This window comes from Nycticebus coucang, chromosome 6 (assembly GCF_027406575.1).
Source record: "Nycticebus coucang isolate mNycCou1 chromosome 6, mNycCou1.pri, whole genome shotgun sequence".
NCBI lineage: Eukaryota > Metazoa > Chordata > Mammalia > Primates > Lorisidae > Nycticebus > Nycticebus coucang.
Window position 1 is genome coordinate 123,692,871 of NC_069785.1, and position 19,862 is coordinate 123,712,732.

General features: G+C 52.0%; 1 protein-coding gene across 6 annotated transcripts; it reads left to right on the top strand.

Annotated features, from left to right (window-relative positions):
- Positions 1-3,741: 3,741 nt before the first annotated feature.
- Positions 3,742-19,358, top strand: ABCG4 (ATP binding cassette subfamily G member 4). 6 transcript variants are annotated; one of them, XM_053595218.1, is made up of 15 exons: positions 3,742-3,944; positions 4,649-4,898; positions 9,213-9,330; positions 9,447-9,579; positions 9,721-9,771; positions 9,935-10,080; positions 12,026-12,149; positions 12,266-12,380; positions 12,552-12,694; positions 13,530-13,628; positions 13,854-14,022; positions 14,130-14,230; positions 16,680-16,838; positions 17,011-17,129; positions 17,354-19,358. In XM_053595218.1, the coding sequence occupies exons 2-15, from the start codon at positions 4,661-4,663 to the stop codon at positions 17,577-17,579; spliced, it is 1,941 nt and encodes a 646-aa protein (XP_053451193.1). In that variant the 5' UTR covers positions 3,742-3,944; positions 4,649-4,660; the 3' UTR covers positions 17,580-19,358. The 6 variants fall into 6 exon arrangements, with proteins under 6 accessions (XP_053451193.1, XP_053451194.1, XP_053451191.1 ...); XM_053595219.1 differs by having other exon boundaries at positions 12,552-12,664; XM_053595216.1 differs by having other exon boundaries at positions 13,530-14,022.
- Positions 19,359-19,862: the final 504 nt, after the last annotated feature.

Below are 19,862 nucleotides of genomic sequence, written 5' to 3' on the forward strand. Positions count from 1 at the left end.
TGTAGTCCCGGCTACCTAGGAGACTGAGTAAAGAGAATTGCATGAGCCCAAGAGTTGGAGGGTGCTGTAAGCTATGACGCCATAGCACTCTACCAAGGGCGACAAAGTGGGACTCTGTTTCAAAAAAAAAAGAGTGGTGCCTGTGGCTCAAGGAGTAGGGTGCAACCCCATATACCAGAGGTGGCGGGTTCAAACCTGGCCCTGGCCAAAAACTGCAAAAAAAAAAAAAAAAAAAAGTTTGTGCTTAGGAATCAAAGGCTGTCTTGGGGGGAGATGGATCTGCTTTATAAAATGGGAAAGTGGCTCGGTGCCTGTAGCTCAAGCAGCTAAGGCGCCAGCCACATATACCTGAGCTGGGGGGTTCAAATCCAGCCCGGGCCTGCCAAACAACAATGACAACTACAATCAAAAAATAGTCAGGCGGGGTGGTGCCTGTGGCTCAGTGAGTAGGGCGCCGGCCCCATATACCGAGGGTGACAGGTTCAAACCCAGCCCTGGCCGAACTGCAACAACAAAATAGCTGGGCGTTGTGGTGGGCACCTGTAGTCCCAGCTGCTTGGGAGGCTGAGGCAAGAGAATCGCGGAAGCCCAAGAGTTGGAGGTTGCTGTGAGTCCTGTGATGTCATGGCACTCCACCAAGGGTGGTAAAGTGAGACTCTGTCTCTACAAAAAAAAAAAAAAAAATAGCCGGGCGTTGTGGTGGGCACCTGTAATCCCAGCTACTTGGGAGGCTGAGGCAAGAGAATCGCTTAAGCCCAGGAGTTGGAGGTTGCTGTGAGCTGTGGTGCCACAGCATTCTACCCAGGGCAACAGCTTGAGGCTCTGTTTCAAAAAAAAAAAAGGGAAAGTGACAATATTAAAGAATGAAGAAATTTGTTATAGTAGATAAAGCCATGATTTAGAATCACTAAGACCTGGATTTGAGACTTAGTTTCCTTACCTGAAACATGGAAAGACAGTGCTGACTCTATAAATTTGTTGCAAGGACAGGTCAATGTATATATATTGGGTGCATTTTCTGTGTAGAACTTCTAGGAACGTAGGGAAGAAATAGACCTAGCCCTTTATTCAGAGATCAACCAGCTCTCTAGGCTGGGTGCCCAGTACAGAGCAGAAATTCAATAAATAGAGTTTCCCCACCTTTGCTAAGGAAATGGGAGATTCTACTGGGGGAAGGAAATGAGTATGAACCATAGTGTGACCTGGCAAGTAAGGGTGCATGGTCTATTTTTCTTTTCTTTTCTTTTTTTTTTTTTTTGCAGTTTTTGGCCAGGGCTGGGTTTGAACCCACCACCTCCGGCATATGGGGCCAGAGCCCTACTCCTTTTAGCCACAGGCGCCGCCGTATGCATGGTCTATTTTTGAGAATAACAAAACGTCATCTATTACTAAGCAGGTGGACCCTTGAAACTCATAAGAACCTTTGGGAAACAGGCAGTGTTTGTAAGTTCCTCATTGCACAGACGAGGCTCAGAGAAATGGAGAAACTTGCTTAAGAGTACAGAACTAGTAAGATAATGCCAAGGTTATAGTGCAGATCTGATTCCAATCAGGACATGGAAGAAAATTTGCTCACAAAATGGAAACAAGTTGTCCTAGAGAATGAGGGAACCTGTTCCAGGAAAGGGAAAGGCCTTTAGTGAAGCATGGTTGCATGGCAGAGGTTCTAACCCAGGAAATGGAAAGTTCATGTAGGACAGTGGCTCTCAACTTTGCCTGCCCGGTGAGATTACTTGTGGAGCTTCTAAAAACGCCAATTTCTGGGTCCCAGCCCTAGAGATTCAGAATGACTTGGTCTGGAGTGGTACCAGAACACCTTTGATAGCTCCCAGGGCATGGGCTATGAATCCCACAGGGTGGAAAGCTGATAGAAGACTTAGAAATATTGGTCTCAGGGGTGGCACCTGTGGCTCAAAGGAGTAGGGCACAGGCCCCATATGCTGGAGGTGGCAGGTTCAAACCCAGCCCTGGCCAAAAACTGCAAATAAAATAATAATAATAAACTAAAAAAAAAAGAAAGAAAGAAATATTGGTCTCAGAAGATGGGGAATGAGGGGTGATGTGTTCTGGAAAGGGGAGAAAAGCTTCCTGGGAATTGGAAAATTGTGTGCCAGGGATTGGAGTGGGTTGGTGCTGAGAGATAGAGGGTGAAGGACCTGTGTAGGAAATGGAGGGAGAGGATAGTCTCTTTGAGAGAAAGATTCTAAGAGGCCCAATTAGCAGGATGGGTAAAGCCAGGGTCTTTGGGGTTCAATCCCTGCTCTGCTAATAACTGGGCATACCCCTGGGGCATATTACCTAAACTCCCTGTGCCCCGGTTTCCTGATTTCTATGGGGGTTGTAAAACCTGCCTCATAGGGACATTATGAAGATTAAATGAGATAAAGCCTGGTACACAGTAGTCACTCAATATCCGCAACTTTTGGGGGATGGGAAAGTCCACAGTAGTGCCTTGGAAGTTAACCTGGAGAATGGAGGGTCCTTCTGGAGAATAGGACAGTTGGTCCTGAGGAATTGTGGTGATGTGTGAGCAGCGCCTGTGGCTCAAAGGAGTAGAGTGCTGGCCCCATAAACGGAAGGTTCAAACAGTCCCAGCCCAAAACTGCAAACAAACAAAAAAAGAATTGTGGTGATGTGAGGCATTGGGTGGGGGGAAGATAGGAAAGGCTGGATCCAAAACTCATAAACTCACAGTCACAGAGTGGGGCCTGGAGATGTCCTCCTGAGGCAGCCAGCTTACAGAGCTGTGGAGAGGGGTGGGGAGGTTTGACTGCTAGTAACCTCTCAGCTGCCACAGTAAGGAGAAGCCTTGAGGTGGCAGCTGCATAGCCTCCCCTCCTATCAGTCTCTGCTGTGTGACAGTGGGAACTTAAAAGCTCAAATCACGTGTCTTGTCTGGTTAACCTACTTACCCCTTGAAAACATCATAACTGGGGTGCACAGGGGCCAAAAGAAATTGCCCAAGAAAGAGGCAGAGAAGGGGAAAGACCCAAACGTGCTCTTGGGAACCTATGTTTGAAGGTTTGTGGGGTGAGGGAGAGAAGGCCCCGGTGTATGAGACACCTGATGTGCCCTCGGGCCGGGTGCCTGCAGGACCAGGCATGTGCCTGCCTGGAAGGCCCGAGCTTGGCTGGCTGAATAAAGATTTCCACAGTCTGAGCAGTCACTTTAACCTTGGCGCCGCCTGCAAGCTCCTCCAAAAATGTTCCCTCTGTTCCTTCTTAGCTCATGTCCTTTGTCCCTTCTTAAATAATGTCTCACTCTTAGAAAGTGTAAATGGGGAGGTGGAAGATGTTCTAATGTCTCAAGAGTCTTGCTTTTCTGAAAGCCTTTGTACCTGGTTTGGAAATTTGTCTAGCAGGCCTGAGCTCAAGGGCTAGAACTGAGGGATATTGCTGGGTGTCTATGTGTATGCGCAGACAGAATGACAGCTTCGCAATCCCTTGAGTGATGGAATCTGAGCCCACTCCCCCAGCCCCTTTGTCTTGTCTGTCTTCCAGGGACCTGTTCCCACCGAGTGACTCCAGGTGTCCTTTATCAGTTATTCAAGACAGTCCTTCTCGGCCACCCCGCAGTCCTGAGTCCGCAACTGCACGCTTTCTGGCCCGCGCCGCGGGCGCTGCTCTGGTCTTTGCCATCCTCACCCCCCGCGGGCTTACGGACAGCGCGGGCCCTTTAAGAGCAGCGGGACCCGCGAGCAGCAGCTTGGAGCAGAGCGCAGTCGCCTGGCGGGCTCGGAGGACACCTCGCCGGGACCCGGCTCAGGGAGCCGGGCGTGCCCAGCCCAGCCAAGTCGAGGAGTGACCTCAACCGCCCCAGCCCAACCTTGTCATCCATCTCCTGTGACCTGAGGCTCGGCTCCCCTCTGTCGCAGGTCCTGCCCTGGCCCCGCCCCGGGCCACCGGGACCGGGAGCCGGGACGCCGGTGCCGCAGCCCGAGGCAGGTAAGGAGAGCCCCGACTCTCCATCCATCCTTGCTGGTGGCAGCGCTAAGCATCTGGGCCCCGCGCCGGCCCGGCCCGGGGGCGCGTCAAGGTGACTAGGCATGCGGGACACGGGGCGGAGGGTTGAGTCGGCCATGGGGGCGCTCAGTTGACCGTGGGGGCTCGGAGTCGGGGTGGTGCGTCCCTCTTTGCGGAGCGCCCGGGGCACGCGGGTCCGGGGGGGAGCGGGCGGGAGAGGCCGGGCTGGGCGTCGCGCCCAGAGATGGGGAGGAGACGCGGCTGGAAGCCCAGAGCCTCCTCTTATCCGCCTTCCCGGGCCCACCCTGCGCTAACCCTGCTATCTTGACCTCCTAGCTGGCAGCCTCTTTTCCCCGCCCCACATCCCTCCAAGTCCCCAGGGGCTGTTAGCCTGTGGGGTAAGGAGATTAGAGACGCCGCAGGGAGGAAGAAGCGGTGACCGCTTCAAGGGGCCAGGCTGCAGCCGGGCTGGGGCTGGGGATGCCGCGACGGAGCAGAGGTCGGGACTGCTCGTTGTTGTGTTTTGGGATGTGGGGCAGCAGATGCCAGTGCCGCTTGGGGAGTGCCCGTTCGGATCTGCCCGAAGAAGGAGGCAGGGAGTGGGGCAGGACAGCATTGGGACACAGGGGAGCTTTGAACCGGGACTGAGGCGTCTGCCCCGAACTGAGCAGGCCTTCTGCCTGCAGGCGGGCGGCGTGATGGCGGAGAAGGCGCTGGAGGCCGTGGGCTGTGGACTAGGGCCGGGGGCTGTGGCCATGGCCGTGGCGCTGGAAGACGGGGCGGAGCCCCCCGTGCTGACCACCCACCTGAAGAAGGTGGAGAACCACATCACTGAAGCCCAGCGCTTCTCCCACCTGCCTAAGCGCTCAGCCGTGGACATCGAGTTCGTGGAGCTGTCCTATTCTGTGCGGGAGGGGCCCTGCTGGCGCAAAAGAGGTAGGGAGCCATGAGTCCCCCCTGAGTTGTCTCTCCAGGAGCAGGAGGCCTGGGTGTCCCCTGTTCAGCAAGTCCTGTACCAGTGAACGCTGTGGGAATACAAACCTCAGAGCCCCTTTCTCACTGTGCACACAGTGGAGGTGCCGGGATCTGTGCTCCCCACACCTGTCAGCACCGTGAGACACTAGGTTGGTTATTGAAGCTTTCTCTTCTGAAGAGACCTATGGCCTTTGGTCCTTGAGTGGTCTTTGATGAGTTTTCCTGCTTTATTTTTGTGGAGGATTCTTGCCTGTGAGGGCTGGTTGAGAAAGTGGGGGCTGTGTCTGCAGCACTTAGCAATGCCCTTGGACCTAGTTTTAAAGATGTTCTGGTTCCTGTCATCCTACTCCATCTCACCACAGTCCTTCAAAGCAGGGAGGGTGCAGATTGGGCAGGATAGATGTCATTGCCATGTTACTAATAAGAAAACTGAGGCCTAGGGAAGTCGAGTAACTTGACCAATGTCACGCAGCCAATAGGTAGCAGAGCTAGGACCAGAATTCTGGTTTCCCAGCTCCTCATGCATTATCCTCTTTTCTTTCTTAGCTTCCCTGGTACAACAGTCCCTTCTCCTCCCCCTTCCCTACTATCAAGACAGTCCCCCTGGACCCTGACCATCCTCTGTATCCCCTATCCTGGCTGCTGGCAATAGAGAAGCTGGGTGTGGGCCAGGGGTGGAGCTAGGACATTGTTGTCTGAGGTTTAAGAGATAGGTTTGGGGTGCTTCAGAACAGAGCTGAACACAAGCTGTTTCTACACTCTCCACCCATGAGTGACCAAAAGGTCATGAGGCTTGAGCCAATGGAAACTGAGACATCTGGGGTCCCTGCCCTGTGCCCTATCCCTAAGCAGCCTCTCTCAGTACTGAGATCAGCTCTGGGCAAAGTGTTGTATCTTTAGCCCTCTCATTTCTTCATAATTTTGAGAAGAAAGATACAAAAGAAAGGTGGAAAGGCTGGACATGGTGGCTCACTCCTGTAACTCTAGCACTCTGGGAGGCCAAGGCAGGACGATCCCTCAAGTTCAGGAGTTTGAGACCAGCCTGAGCAAGAGCAAGACCCCATCCCTATGGTGGTGCCCGTGGCTCAGTGGGTAAGGCGCTGGCCACATACACTGTTGCTCGGGGGTTCGAACCCAGCCCGGGCCAGCTAAACAACAATGACAACTGCAACACAAAAAATAACCGGGCATCATGGTGGGTGCCTGTAGTCTCAGCTACTTGGGAGGCTGAGGCAAGAGAATCGCTTAAGCCCAAGAGTTTGAAGTTGCTGTGAGCTGTGATACAACAGCACTCTACTGAGGGTGACATAGTGAGACTCTGTCTCAAAGAAAAAAAAAAAAGACCCCATCTCTACTAAAAATAGAAAAATTAGGCAGGCATTATGGTGGGCAGATGTACTCCCAGCTACTTGGGAGGCTAAGGCAGGAGGATTGCTTGAACCCAGGAGTTTGAGATTGCTGTGAGCTAGGCTGATGCCACGTCACTCTAGCCTGGGCAACATAGTGAGACTCAGTCTCAAAAAAACAAACAAAAATAAAGAAAAGAAAAAGAAAGGTGGGTAGATGGGCCAGCTCTCTGGTCATTTCAGCTTACCAGCCATAGCCCTTGGCCCCCCTGACTGGGTCCTTCCCTCTTTTTGACCTTGCTGGCTCCATTCTTCTCTACTGTCATTTTTTACATCTCTGTCATCCTTGGCCTCTTTCTCTGCCTTCTCTTTTTCCTTGAATCCCTCTCCCCTCTCTAGAAGACAGACAGCAATTAGGGATAGATGGTGAGGACAAAAGAACAAGGGGGATAGAGAGAGGGAGGGTTTTGTCTTTTCCAAGGTAAGGATCTGTCATCAGCCTTCCCTAATTACGTATGGTATTTCTTATTTTTCAACCTACCTTCCAATTAATTATTATTAATGATCCAATTTAATATTCATAATTACCCTATTAAGTCCTTGGAAGGAGATATTACTATCTTTCTTTTCTAGATGAGGAATTGGAGGCCCTAAAGATTAAGTGACTTAACAAAATTGCAAAGAGAGTTACTGACAGCAGCAGGACTAGAATACTGGTGTCTCTCCAGCTACAAGTCCTGGCAGGCAGGCTCCTTCTATGCTGAGCAGTTGTACAGTGGGAGACGTGGGTTCCCAGTCACTTGTAAGCTGTGTGACCTTGGGCAGGACCTCTCTTGGCCTTGCTTTCTCATCTGTAAACAGAGATGTTAAGAATACCCACAGCATGGGCTTGTGAAGCTTAGTTGAGACAGTATCTGTGAAAGGCAAGTGTAAGGTGATGTTTGTGCATCAGTGCTTGGCTGACACTCATTGAGGGGAAGGTTCTTCATTGACAGTTTCTTCTCCTGCAAAAGAGATCATTACCTGTGAGTGGCTCTGAAAGTCTGGAGTGCAGCACCAGACGTCTTTCTGAATAATGGTGAGGACTGAGGCAAAGGGTTGGAGCTCACAGCTTTCTCTCTTTCAGGAAAGAACTTTCTGTGTGATCTTGGGTGAGTCACTGGATGTTCCTGAGCCCCAGTTGCCTCATCCATGTTGTTAAAGGACCAGCTGTGGTGTTGAGCTTTTTTATAAACCATAGAGCACCATCCAGGTAGTTGGTATGATCAGGACCTGGTCATGGGCAGGAGCTGCTCCCCCTTCTGACAGGAAGTGTCCAGAGGGACAGCTAGGTCCAGAACAGAGTCCTAGGTGTAGTGGAGGGAGGGTTAAATATGGTATCCCTTCACCATCTCTACTGAGTGGGGAGGAATTGGAAGTCAGTGGAGGGTGGCAATAAGCAAAGTCCTAGGTGAGGGATTGGTGTCTTCTTACCAAGACAGGTCTGCAAAAACAGCAGGCAATGCCCTCCTCATTGGCTTCAGACTTTCTCTCCACTGCCATGCCTCACCAGGTAACTCTATGTAGGCTCTGCCTTCTATTCCCTGGGTTGTATTAAATAGATGGATGGTTGGATAGATGGATAGATAGATAGATGCTTTACTATTGAGAGCTTTTCCTCTCAAAGCCTGGCAGGCCTCCGTCTTCCCTCTGCCTTTTGGAATCCTGATCATCTGTCAAGGCTTAGCTCAAACGCCACCTCTTCCATGAAACCACTCCTGATTTTCCCTTGGCCCTTCCACCCTCATCAATTCCATTTTCTGCCTTCTCACAGCATTTCATCTGTACTTCTGTTATAACCCTCATTTTATTTTTCATCAGATCATAGATGTAGATCTTGTCTATTTTACCTGGACTGTAATCTTCTTGAGGTCAGAAACTGTGTCTTCCTCTTTTTTTTTTTTTTCAGTGTTTGGTACAGAGCTTGGTATATAGTAGATATCAATAAGCATTTGCTAAATAGAATCCATAATAAAATGTTACTTTTTAAATGCACTCTATATGCCAAGTACTGTGTCATATGCTTTACATATATTATCTCATTGAATCTTTATAACAATGCTATGAGATAGGTACTATCATCCTCATTTTACAGATGAGGGACCTGGAGCTCAGAGAGGTTAAGCAACTTGCCTGAGGTCACACAGCTGGTAAGTGTGGAGCCAGAATTTGAACCCAGATCCACCTGACTCCAAAGCGGTGCTCTAATTGCATATGCTGCCTCCCAATGAATGAATAAAAGGTGAGATTTTACTGGGCCATGTTAGGGGCTGGAGAGACAAGCCTGTTGGGAAGAGAGAGGATGAAGAAGGAGGCTTTTTCAGAATGAGGCAAAGGTTCAATAACACACACTCACTAAACACGACTGGGCATCTACTACCTTCCAGGTAGTCTGCTGAGATTTCAAAGATGAGTAAGACACAGACCCTGCCCCCAAAGCAGCTCACTGTCTAAGGGCTGGGGTAGGGGTGGAAGGGTGATAGGCACATTAAGTATGGCATACGCTGGCATATGAGAAGTGCCATGGGACACAGGAGACAGTCAGGCAGCTTGGGCTTTCCTGGAGGGAGTGACAGTGACTGCTGTGATTACAGAAGAAGACCAGGGTCTCCTATAACTTTGATCCCTTCTCCACACCCATCCATGAGATGTATGGGCTTCCCCACAGCCTTCGGATGAGGACTGTCACCTCTGGTATTTTTTTATTAGTGGTTGTTTCTAAGGGGACAGGATGAGAGGGATGGGTTATTGTTGGAGCTCCTCCTTCCTAACCAGGAACACAGAGTGAGGACTATCTATTTCACTGACAGCCATGGCTTCCCCTAAGACCTGTGGGGGTGCCTCTTTCACTGTAGCCCTGACCACACATCCCTCCTTTACCTCACTGCAGGTTATAAGACCCTTCTCAAGTGTCTATCAGGTAAATTCTGCCGCCGGGAACTGATTGGCATCATGGGCCCATCGGGGGCTGGCAAGTCCACATTCATGAACATCTTGGCAGGATACAGGTGAGGATGAGACTGGGGTGGAAGGCAGAGGGGGCCCAGAAAGAAGGGTCCCTGGGGGAGCATGGAAGGTTTTGTGAAGTGGCTTTGACCCCCATCCCCGATCAATGTCCCTATAGAGAGTCTGGAATGAAGGGGCAAATCCTGGTCAATGGGCGGCCACGGGAGCTGAGGACCTTCCGGAAGATGTCCTGCTACATCATGCAGGATGACATGCTGCTGCCACACCTCACGGTGTTGGAGGCCATGATGGTGAGGGCTGGACGGCCATCCTCTCCTCTCAGCAAACCCCTGCTGTCTGCTGTTCCCACCCTCCTATGCTGACCCCCTGGCCGGGGGTCAGGGTAGTGCCCATCTCACAGATACCTTTCTTGCCTCCTCTCTGGGCCCCAGGTCTCTGCTAACCTGAAGCTGAGTGAGAAGCAAGAGGTGAAGAAGGAGCTGGTGAGTGGGAAGGGGAGGCAATGGGACGGCTGCCCTTGTGGGACTACTGAGTTCTAGGGCCCTGTTTTGGAGGTGGGAGAGTGGTGGCTTTTTGAAGTTGGGGTGGTGCCTGGGGGAAGCAGAGACCCTAAAGCTGACCTAGGTGCATGGTGGGTGGGGACAGGTGACCGAGATCCTGACAGCGCTCGGCCTGATGTCCTGCTCCCACACGAGGACAGCCCTGCTCTCCGGTGGGCAGAGGAAGCGCCTGGCCATCGCCCTGGAGCTGGTCAACAACCCACCTGTCATGTTCTTTGATGAGCCCACCAGGTAGCTCCCTCCTTCCTCTCCCACAGGGAGACTGCTCTCTCCTTGCCCCTGAGCCAGTGGTGGAAGCTGCATCTTCTTTGGGATTGGGAACCAGAACCTCTGGGTGCAGCCTCCTGGGGCGGAGTTAAGGGCTTACTCCTTTTCTGCACCCTTGCCAAGCCCCATCCTTCACCCAGGCAGAGATCTGGATGTCCTCTTTGACTGATGCACCCTTTTCTATCCTCCATAGACATCAGCCCAAAGCCCTATTGATTCTACCCCCTTTTGATCACTCTTAGATTCTCCCTGTCCCATCCCTAGTGCCAGTGGTTAAGTTCAGGACATCATCAACAGACTCTGCTCTCCTGTCCAATGTCTCCCAGCCAATCCTTCCTTCCAATTGCAGCCAGAGTGAATTTTCTAAAAGATAGGTCTGGCTATACTCATTCCTTTCCTCCCGCTTCCTTTCCTTCGCTTCCCTTCCATTCCCTTCGACAGAGTCTCGCTCTGCTACCCTGTGTAGAGTACTGTAGCATCATAGCTCACAGCAACCTCGAACTCTTGGCCTTGAGCAATCCTCTTGCCTCAGCCACCTGAGTACCTGGGACTAAAAGTGCCCACCACTTGGGCTGCGCCTGTGGCTCAGTGAGCAGGGCGCTGGCCCCATATGCCGAGGGTGGCGGGTTCAAACCCAGCCCCGGCCAAACTGCAACAAAAAAATAGCCGGGCGTTGTGGCGGGCGCCTGTAGTCCCAGCTACTCGGGAGGCTGAGGCAGGAGAATCGCCTAAGCCCAGGAGTTGGAGGTTGCTGTGAGCTGTGTGATGCCACGGCACTCTACCAAGGGCAATAAAGTGAAACTCTGTCTCTACACACACACACACAAAAGTGACCACCACAACGCTTGGCTAGTTTTACTATTTTTAGTAGAGACAGGCTTTCACTCTTGCTCAGCCTGGTCTCGAACTTCTGAGCTCAAGCGATCCACCTGCTGTGGCCTCCCACAGTGTCAGGATTACACGTGTGAGCCACTGAGCCTGGCTCTCACTCCCCTTCTTAAAAACATGCAATGATTCTCATTTGTCCTCAGAATAAAGCCAGGTGACTTACAAGGTCCTGGTATAAACCTACTTCTTCAACCTCATGTCTTGTATTTTACGCTCTAATAATACTGAGTTGCTTGTAATTCCCTGCTCACGCCACGTGTTTCATGCCTCTGAGCTTTGCCCATGCTGTGTCTTCTGCTGGAGTGCCCTTCACTTCCATGTCTTCCCTTCCACATTCACCTGGCTTGGTTCCTTCTCCTTCAGACTCACTCAGGAGCCTTCTCAGACTACCCTCCAACACCCTGCTATGGTAGAGCTGAATCCTCCCCTTCTCGCCCAGTGTTGCTACAGCACTTTCTACATTACTTAAAATTGTGATCTATCTCTCCCTCCAGACCAGAGTCTATGTTTTATTTATGCATCATTGTAAACTCAGTGCCTGGCATACAACAGGCACTTAATATATGCTTGCTAGACTAGGTGTGGGGGCTCATGCCTATAATCCCAGGGTTTAGGGAGGTCCCACCTCTAGAAAAAAATAAGAAAGATAGCCATGGTGCATGTCTGTAGTCCCACCTACTTAGGAGGCTGAAGTGGGAGGATCACTTGAACCCAGGAGTTTGAGGTTATGAAGAGCTGTAATCTTACCACTGTACCCCAGCCTGGGAAACAGAGTGAGACTCTGTCTCAAATAGATCAATAAATATGCTAGTTAAATTGAACAGTGCTCTGGGCTTCTGGCTACCGTCAAGTGCCTCAACCATATAGGATATTGTGGGATGGGGAATGGAATGTGGTGGTGGCCAGAGTGACCTCTTCCTGCCCCCTCCATCCCCTTCACAGCAGCTGCCCCACCCCAAACACTCCCTTCTCTTGGCTCTGCTCACCTCACTGGGCCCCCTGGTGGCCTCTCTCTGGACAGCGGTCTGGACAGCGCCTCCTGTTTCCAAGTGGTATCCCTCATGAAGTCCCTAGCCCAGGGGGGCCGTACCATCATCTGCACCATCCACCAGCCCAGTGCCAAACTCTTTGAGATGTTTGACAAAGTGAGTGTTTCCAGGCCTGGGAGAAGATTGGCCTGAGATGGAGGGATGGAAGGGCTGGCGGGGTCTCTGCCTGGCCTGGGAGGTGTATGTTCCTCACCCTTCTGTTTCTGCTGCAGCTCTACATCCTGAGCCAGGGTCAGTGCATCTTCAAAGGCGTGGTCACCAACCTGATCCCTTATCTGAAGGGGCTCGGCTTGCACTGCCCCACCTACCACAACCCAGCTGACTTCAGTACGTGGGGGCTATTGGAGGGGCTGGGATGCAGTGGTGCCCAAACTTAGGGCTTGGTTCCTACACTCAGGAGATCTGTCATCTGCCTTCCCCACACACCCAAGGAGGGGCTCATGTGTCCTTGGGAAGTAAGGGTGAATCTTAGCTGAGCACTTTGCTCTGTGTCCCCAGTCATCGAGGTGGCCTCTGGCGAGTATGGAGACCTGAACCCCATGCTGTTCAGGGCTGTGCAGAATGGGCTCTGCGCCATGGCTGAGAAGAAGAGCAGCCCTGAGAAGAACAAGGTCCCTGCCTCCTGCCCCCCTTGCCCTCCAGTGAGTAGGGGTAAAGAGAGCAGAGAAGGCAGAGTGGGGGAGGGGAGGCTGACCCAGGGACAGAGGCATCACAGTTTGGGGGTATTAGGAAGAAGCTAGGACTTGGGATTGGACTACTATTAACTGCTGTGTGACTTGAGGCACATTACTTAATTTCTTTGGACTTCAGTTTCCTCATTCATTTATTCATTCATCAAATTCTGTTGAGCATCTATAATGTGTTATCCTCAGTGCTGGCACAGTGCCCATCTGGTAAGCAACACCAAGACCGTCCCTGGCCTAGTAACCAGTGTGGCTTACTGTCATCTCTAACTTGGAGATGATGATAGTACCTCACAGGGTTATTGGGGGGACTGATTAGATAATCATAGAACGCTCTTAGTCCTGCAGCTGGTAGAGCAGGTGTGAGCCCAGTGCCCATGCTCTTCCTTAAATGGGATACTAACTCAGACCCTTGAAAACCAGAAAGGTCAGCTATTACTGTTATTGTTGTCATCATTATCATTGTTACATAATGCTATTGTGAAATGTGTGATATAAAAAAATTATAGCCTAGGGTTAATGCCTTAAAGAAGTGACTGATGTACTGTTGGCCACCACAGGTGTCCATGACTCCCTGTCCACCTCCTTCCTCCAGAGTTTTTTACCCCTCCCTGTATCTCTGAATCTTGGTCTGACTCACATCCCTGAGCTCAGCCTCTAGGTACACAAGTCCACGGTGGAAGATTCTCCTTCTGTAGAGCCGGAGGACCCCTGCCCTGGGGGTTTTCCATTCACTGAGCTGGGTGGGCTGTGGCTGGTGAGGTATGCTCACCCGATTACTTCTTCTCCCCAGGAAGTGGATCCCATTGAAAGCCACACCTTTGCCACCAGCACCCTCACACAGTTCTGCATCCTCTTCAAGAGAACCTTCTTGTCCATCCTCAGGGACACGGTGAGGCGTCAAGTTGTGCGAGAGGAGGCTGGCATAGGCCTGGCCTCATGGGCTGTAGGATCCAAGCAGCTGGGGTGGGAATGCGGACCCTCCCTCTGCAGCAGTCCCCCAGTGCACCTGAGGGTCTATGTGCCTGTGAGGGCAGCTCCGAGTTCCTACTCCAGCATGGCCTGCCCTTCCCTGGCCTGTGACACATCCCCTGTCTTGGTGACGCCCTCCCCACAGGTCCTGACTCACCTGCGGTTCGTGTCCCACGTGGTGATTGGTGTGCTCATTGGTCTCCTCTACCTGCATATTGGCGATGATGCCAGCAAAGTCTTCAACAACACCGGCTGCCTCTTCTTCTCCATGCTGTTCCTCATGTTTGCTGCCCTTATGCCAACTGTGCTCACCTGTGAGCTGAGCTACCCTGGGCGCGGGGCATGGGCGCGGGTGCTGGAGTACGGGGCAGGTGCCAGGGGGGCGGCCAGCTGTGTGGGCCTAATCAGCTTGTGTCCTCAGTCCCCCTAGAGATGGCAGTCTTCATGAGGGAGCACCTCAACTACTGGTACAGCCTCAAAGCGTACTACCTGGCCAAGACCATGGCCGATGTGCCCTTTCAGGTGAGCCTCTGCCTCCCCCGCCTCTGCCTCCATCTCGCTTTGCTCCCTCCCTCCTTGTTTGCTGCCTCCCTCGACCTTGTTGCTTTCCTCACACTCTTTTCCTTCCACTCACTTAGGAAATATGTGGTGAGTACTTACCACACGGCAGGCTCCATACCAGGTCCTAGCCACATAGCAGCAAACTAGACTGACTTTGTGGGACTTGTGTTTTCATGGGAACAAACAAAAAATGATGGCCAGGCATGGTGGCCTGGAATCCTAACATTCTAGGAGGCCCGGGCAGGTGGATTGCCTGAGGTCAGGAGTTCAAGTCCAGCCTGAGTAAGAGTGAGACACCATTTCTACTTAAAAAAAGAAAAAGTAAAAAAGAAAAATTAGCTGCATGTTGTGGCAGGTGCCTGTAGTCCCAGCTACTCAAAGGCTGAGACAGGAGGATTGCTTAAGTCCAAGAGTTTGAGGTTCCTGTGAGCTATGATGCCACGGGACTCTACCCAGGGTGACAGAGGGAGACTCTGCCTCAATTTTAGCATATTTGCTGCCAAAGCCAGCACATGAAACTCGAAAGGAAGGAAGAAAGAAAGAAAGAAAGAGAGGAGGGAGGGAGGGAGGAAGGAAGAGGAAAGAAAGGAAAGGAAGGAAAGGAAAGAAAGGAAAGAAAGGAAAGGAAAGAAAGGAAAGGAAGGAAAGAAAGGAAAGAGAGAAAGAGAGAAAGAAAGAGAGAAAGAAAAAGAAAGAAAGAGAAAGAAACAACAATGAAAATAACGACTCTATGAATGAGTCTATAAGTCTTACCAGAGGCAATAGAGAGAACAGTGGAGGCCCTGGAGCCTTACTGCTACTTGCTAGCTGCAAGATTTTGGGCAAGTCACCTAATCTCTCTTTCCATCTATAAAATGGAATGACAATGTATCTACCTCAGGATTGTTTATAAGAATTAACTGAGTTGGCTCAGCACCTGTGGCTCAAGCGGCTAAGGCGCCAGCCACATACACCTGAGCTGGCGGGTTCGAATCCAGCCGGGGCCACCAAACAACAAGGAGGGCTGCAACAAAATATAGCTGGGCATTGTGGTGTGTGCCTGTAGTCCAAGCTACCTGGGAGGCTGAGGCAAGAGAATCGCTTAAGCCCAGGAGTTGGAGATTGCTGTGAGCTGTGATGCCACAGCACTCTACCCAGGGTGACAGCTTGAGGCTCTGTCTCAAAAAAAAGAATTAACTGAGTTAACATATGTAAAGTAGTCAGAATAGTGCTTGGCAGATACTAATGCCAAATAAATGTTAGCTGGTTTTTGTTGTCATTGTCGCCACCCCCCTGTTCTTTTTTTTTTGAGACAGAGTTTCACTTTCTTGCCCTCGGTAGAGTGTGGTGGTGTCACAGTTCCCAGCAACCTCCAACTCTTGGGCTTAAGCGATTCTCTTACCTCATCCTCCCAAGTAGCTGAGAGACCTGCCACAACTCCTGGCTATTTTTTAGAGACGGGGTCTTGCTCTGGCTTAGGCTGGTCTCAAACCCAGGAGCTCAGGTGATCCACCCACCTCAGCCTCCCAAGTGCTGGGATTACAGTCGTGAGCCACCGCGCCCAGCCCATCTGTCTGTTCTAAGCCCCAGTGCCACCTATAAATCCATAGAGCACCTTTGCGCGAATTAGAAAAGGTGCCCTTGGGCGGCGCCTGTGGCTCAGTCGGTAAGGCGCCAGCCCCATATACCGAGGGTGACGGGTTCAAACCTGGCCCCGGCCGATCTGCAACCAAAAAATGGCCGGGCGTTGTGGCGGGCGCCTGTAGTCCCAGCTACTCGGGAGGCTGAGGCAAGAGAATCGCCTAAGCCCAGGAGTTGGAGGTTGCTGTGTGAGGCCACGGCACTCTACCGAGGGCCATAAAGTGAGACTCTGTCTCTACAAAAAAAAAAAAAAACAAACAAAAAAAAAAAAAAAAGAAAAGGTGCCCTTCTTCAGGGTGGACACTGCACTATGACAGCCTTTCGCTTAGTGAAAAGAGGACAGGCTGGACCTGGGCCTCTGGCTGCCTCTTGGTTGGACGCCCCCATGCAGGAAACAACCATATGTAGTGGGCTCAGTCCCTGCCCCCAGGAGATGATAGTCTTATAGGGGGAACAGAACATTCTCCTATGGAGAGCTAGTTAATTAATTATATAAAGAATAAACTGATTTATATGGGAAGGACTTTAGGAGCTCAGAGGAGGGAAAAGTGCCTGAACTGGTCAGAGTGGGCCCAGTGGAAGAGGTGAGCCAAGAAGATGAGTGAGGTTCATATAGTCAGGGGACATGTGTCCATCTAGGGGACAGCATGAACAAGAATTCAGAGGCAGGACAGGCAGGGGGCACTGTGGGAGTAAGTGTTCTAGAGGTTCATGCCTGGGTACAGTGGAGGGTCTTAGCCATTGTGCCCCTGGTGTGAAGTCCACTGCTCAGCCTGTGATCCCTCCCCAGGTGGTGTGCCCGGTGGTATACTGCAGCATCGTGTACTGGATGACTGGCCAGCCAGCTGAGACCAGTCGCTTCCTGCTCTTCTCAGCCCTGGCCACCGCCACTGCCTTGGTGGCCCAATCTCTGGGGCTGCTGATCGGAGCTGCCTCCAACTCCCTGCAGGTGGGAAGGCTGGCATGTGGGGATTCCAAAGCAGGGGAAGGTCTTGTGGGAAGAGGAAGCAGGGGTTGGTATAAGGGGTAGGATAGACCTTTGGGAACCCCTGGGGCTACCCCAGTCCTGGGCCTGTCCTGGTCCCCCCTGTGATGTCCCGGCCCCCTCTCTTCCTCTCTAGGTGGCCACCTTTGTGGGCCCAGTTACTGCCATCCCTGTCCTCTTGTTCTCCGGCTTCTTTGTCAGCTTTAAGACCATCCCCACTTACCTGCAATGGAGCTCCTACCTCTCCTATGTCAGGTCAGTGCCTCTCCCCTCCCCATCTGCCACTGTTCCTCGCTACAGGAGGCTGTGCCCAGGTCTTCCTGGGTTATGCCAAGTCTGGTGCCTGTCCTACTATTCTTTGGGCAGGGGCACATGGCTGGACCCCAAGAGTGGCAGCACTGCAGCTAGGCTCCTGCGATTTGCCCAGGGACCAGGGACCCTGTGCTCTGGATCCTGTTCTGATGACTGTGCCTGCCTAGGTATGGCTTTGAGGGCGTGATCCTGACAATCTATGGCATGGAGCGGGGAGACCTGACATGCTTAGAGGAACGCTGCCCATTCCGGGAGCCACAGAGCATCCTCCGAGCACTGGATGTGGAGGATTCCAAGCTCTACATGGACTTCCTGGTCTTGGGCATCTTCTTCCTGGCCCTGCGGCTGTTGGCATACCTTGTGCTCCGTTACCGGGTCAAGTCAGAGAGATAGACCTTGCCCCTGGCCTGCGCTCCAGCCCTCATAGCAGGAAGCCTCCGGCCCCAGCCCTTTGGGACTGTTTTAACCTTGTAGACTTGGGCACTGGTTGCTGGTATAGCTGCCCTCCTCTCCCTCAGTCCTCTACAGGCTGGCTGTTGGACTGTACTTCCAGCCTGGGCCCTGGGAGTGGGGGATTCCAGCCCATCCCACCATGCCTAGGAGTCTTTCCAAGTTGATTCTGTTCGTAGCTTCCTCCCTACTCTCTCCAGCACCTGCATGCAAAGACCACTGGGAGGCTGCCACTCTCCTTGTCTGCGGCATCCTCCTTGTTGTCTGCCTGGGAGCCCCACGCTCTCCAGGATCCCACTTACAGCTGACCAAAGTGGCCCCCTCTGGGGGTCCCCACCACACAAGTGTTTGTAAACTGGGCTGCTATGAGGTTGGAGTTCCAGGGCTGGGCCCTGGTGGGGTCCCCTGTAAGTCCCATTATGGATATTGGAATGGAGCAGGGAAAGACTCTGGAAGTCTCTTCCTCCTCCTTTCTTCTCCCCACCCTTCGACCCTGGCTGATTTGGACAATCTGCTGAGACAGAAGCTGGGTTTTCTGTCTGGGTCACCACTCTCAATCCTGGGGATTCAAGAGGCCTGGGGCTTTGGGATGCCCTCTCCCCAGCACCTTTTGTGGGAGGTGGGGCCTGGTGGCACATCTGCAATAATGTCTGTGCTCCTCTCCCACCTGCCAATGGAACTGGAGAATGCACTTTATTCCAGTGGTTGAGTTGGGGAAGACCCAACCCTCCTTTCTCGCTGCCTCAGACGCTCAGTCCCAAAATGCTCCCTCCTCTCCGGAGTGACAGGCACACATATGTGAACAGGCAATCTCAGCTGTACACACTCACCATCTTCTTACATCACATAGGAAGAATGATGGGATGGGGGGTGCCGTGGGGAGGGCAGTGCCAACCTCCTCCTGGGGATTCCAGTTTGGAGGCTCTAAGGAGGAGGCTGGTGCTACCCAGGGTGTCTCCAGGATCTGCAGGTATCTACCCCCCAATCTTGCCTCTCTTCCAAGCCAGGAGTGGCACAGGGAACTAGCTCCCTGGAGTTGAAGACCCAACACAGCACAAGCATGGGCATAGGTTGGCCTTGGCCACTGCCACCCCACGGCCCTCCTTTTGTGCTCCACACTGGCATTCTCACTCCTCTATCCCTTCTCCGGCATCTTGCTGCTCATTAAAACTCCTGCCCATAAGGTCAGGCATGGTGGCTCATGCCTGTAATCCTAGCACTTGGGAGGCAGAGGTTGGTGGATTGCCTGAGCTCACAGGTTCGAGACCAGCCTGAGCCAGAGCGAGATCTCATCTTTAAAACTAGCTAGGCATTGTGGTGGACGCCTGTAGTCCCAGCAACTCGGGAGGCTGAGACAAGAGAATCGCTTGAGCCCAGGAGCCTGAGGTTGCTGTGAGCTATGATGCCATGGCACTCTACCGAGGGCGACAAAGTGAGACTCTGTCTCAAAAATAAATAAATAAATAAAACTCTTGTCCATGTCCCTCCTTCCTTTTCCATCAGCAGGTGGCCCCTGGCCGTCAGAGCAGCACGCCCTGGGTACCAGGTGGCAGACACACCCAGAGCATGTGTGGCTTTTTCGGTGGGTCTAGGCTCATTCTTTTGATTTCCCCTCCCCTAGGGCTCTTTTCCTGCCTTGTTCCTACACACATCCCTCCGTACGGCCCTCACCCTGCCACAGATTCTTCTCATCACAAAGAGATGCCAGTTGTATTTGTGAGATTTCACCCATTATTAATAAAACCTATATTTATACATTATGCAGTGTGTAAATGTGTGTGGGTCTGCCACATGGTCCCATGGGCCATGAGGGGGTCTTCAAAGTACTTGGCAAGATATCTGTCAGCTTTTGGGAACCCGTGGCAGGGGATGGTAAATATAGGTATATATTGAGCTTTGAATGTATAGTTTAGGAAATACTTATATCTGGCTTTACATTTTATTTTTTTTGAGACAGAGTCTTAAGCTGTCACCCAGGTTAGAGTGCCATGGTGACACAGCTCACAGCAACCTCAAACTCTTGGGCTTAAGCAATTCTCTTGCCTCAGTCCCAAGTAGCTGGAACTACAGGCGCCTGCCACAACGCCTGGCTATTTTTTGGTTGCAATTGTCATTGTTGTTTGGCAGGCCTGGGCTGGATTTGAACCTGCCAGCTCCAGTGTATGTGGCTGGCGCCCTAGCCGCTTAAGCTACAGGTGCCGAGCCTTGCTCTACATTTTGTAAATG

Coding starts and splice junctions, on each gene's coding strand:
- ABCG4 (XM_053595216.1), top strand. CDS start 4,661: ATGGCGGAGAAGGCGCTGGAGGCCGTGGGCTGTGGACTAGGGCCGGGG. Junction 9,580..9,720: donor CGGTGTTGGAGGCCATGATG/GTGAGGGCTGGA, acceptor TCTGGGCCCCAG/GTCTCTGCTAACCTGAAGCT. Junction 16,839..17,010: donor CTGCCTCCAACTCCCTGCAG/GTGGGAAGGCTG, acceptor CTTCCTCTCTAG/GTGGCCACCTTTGTGGGCCC.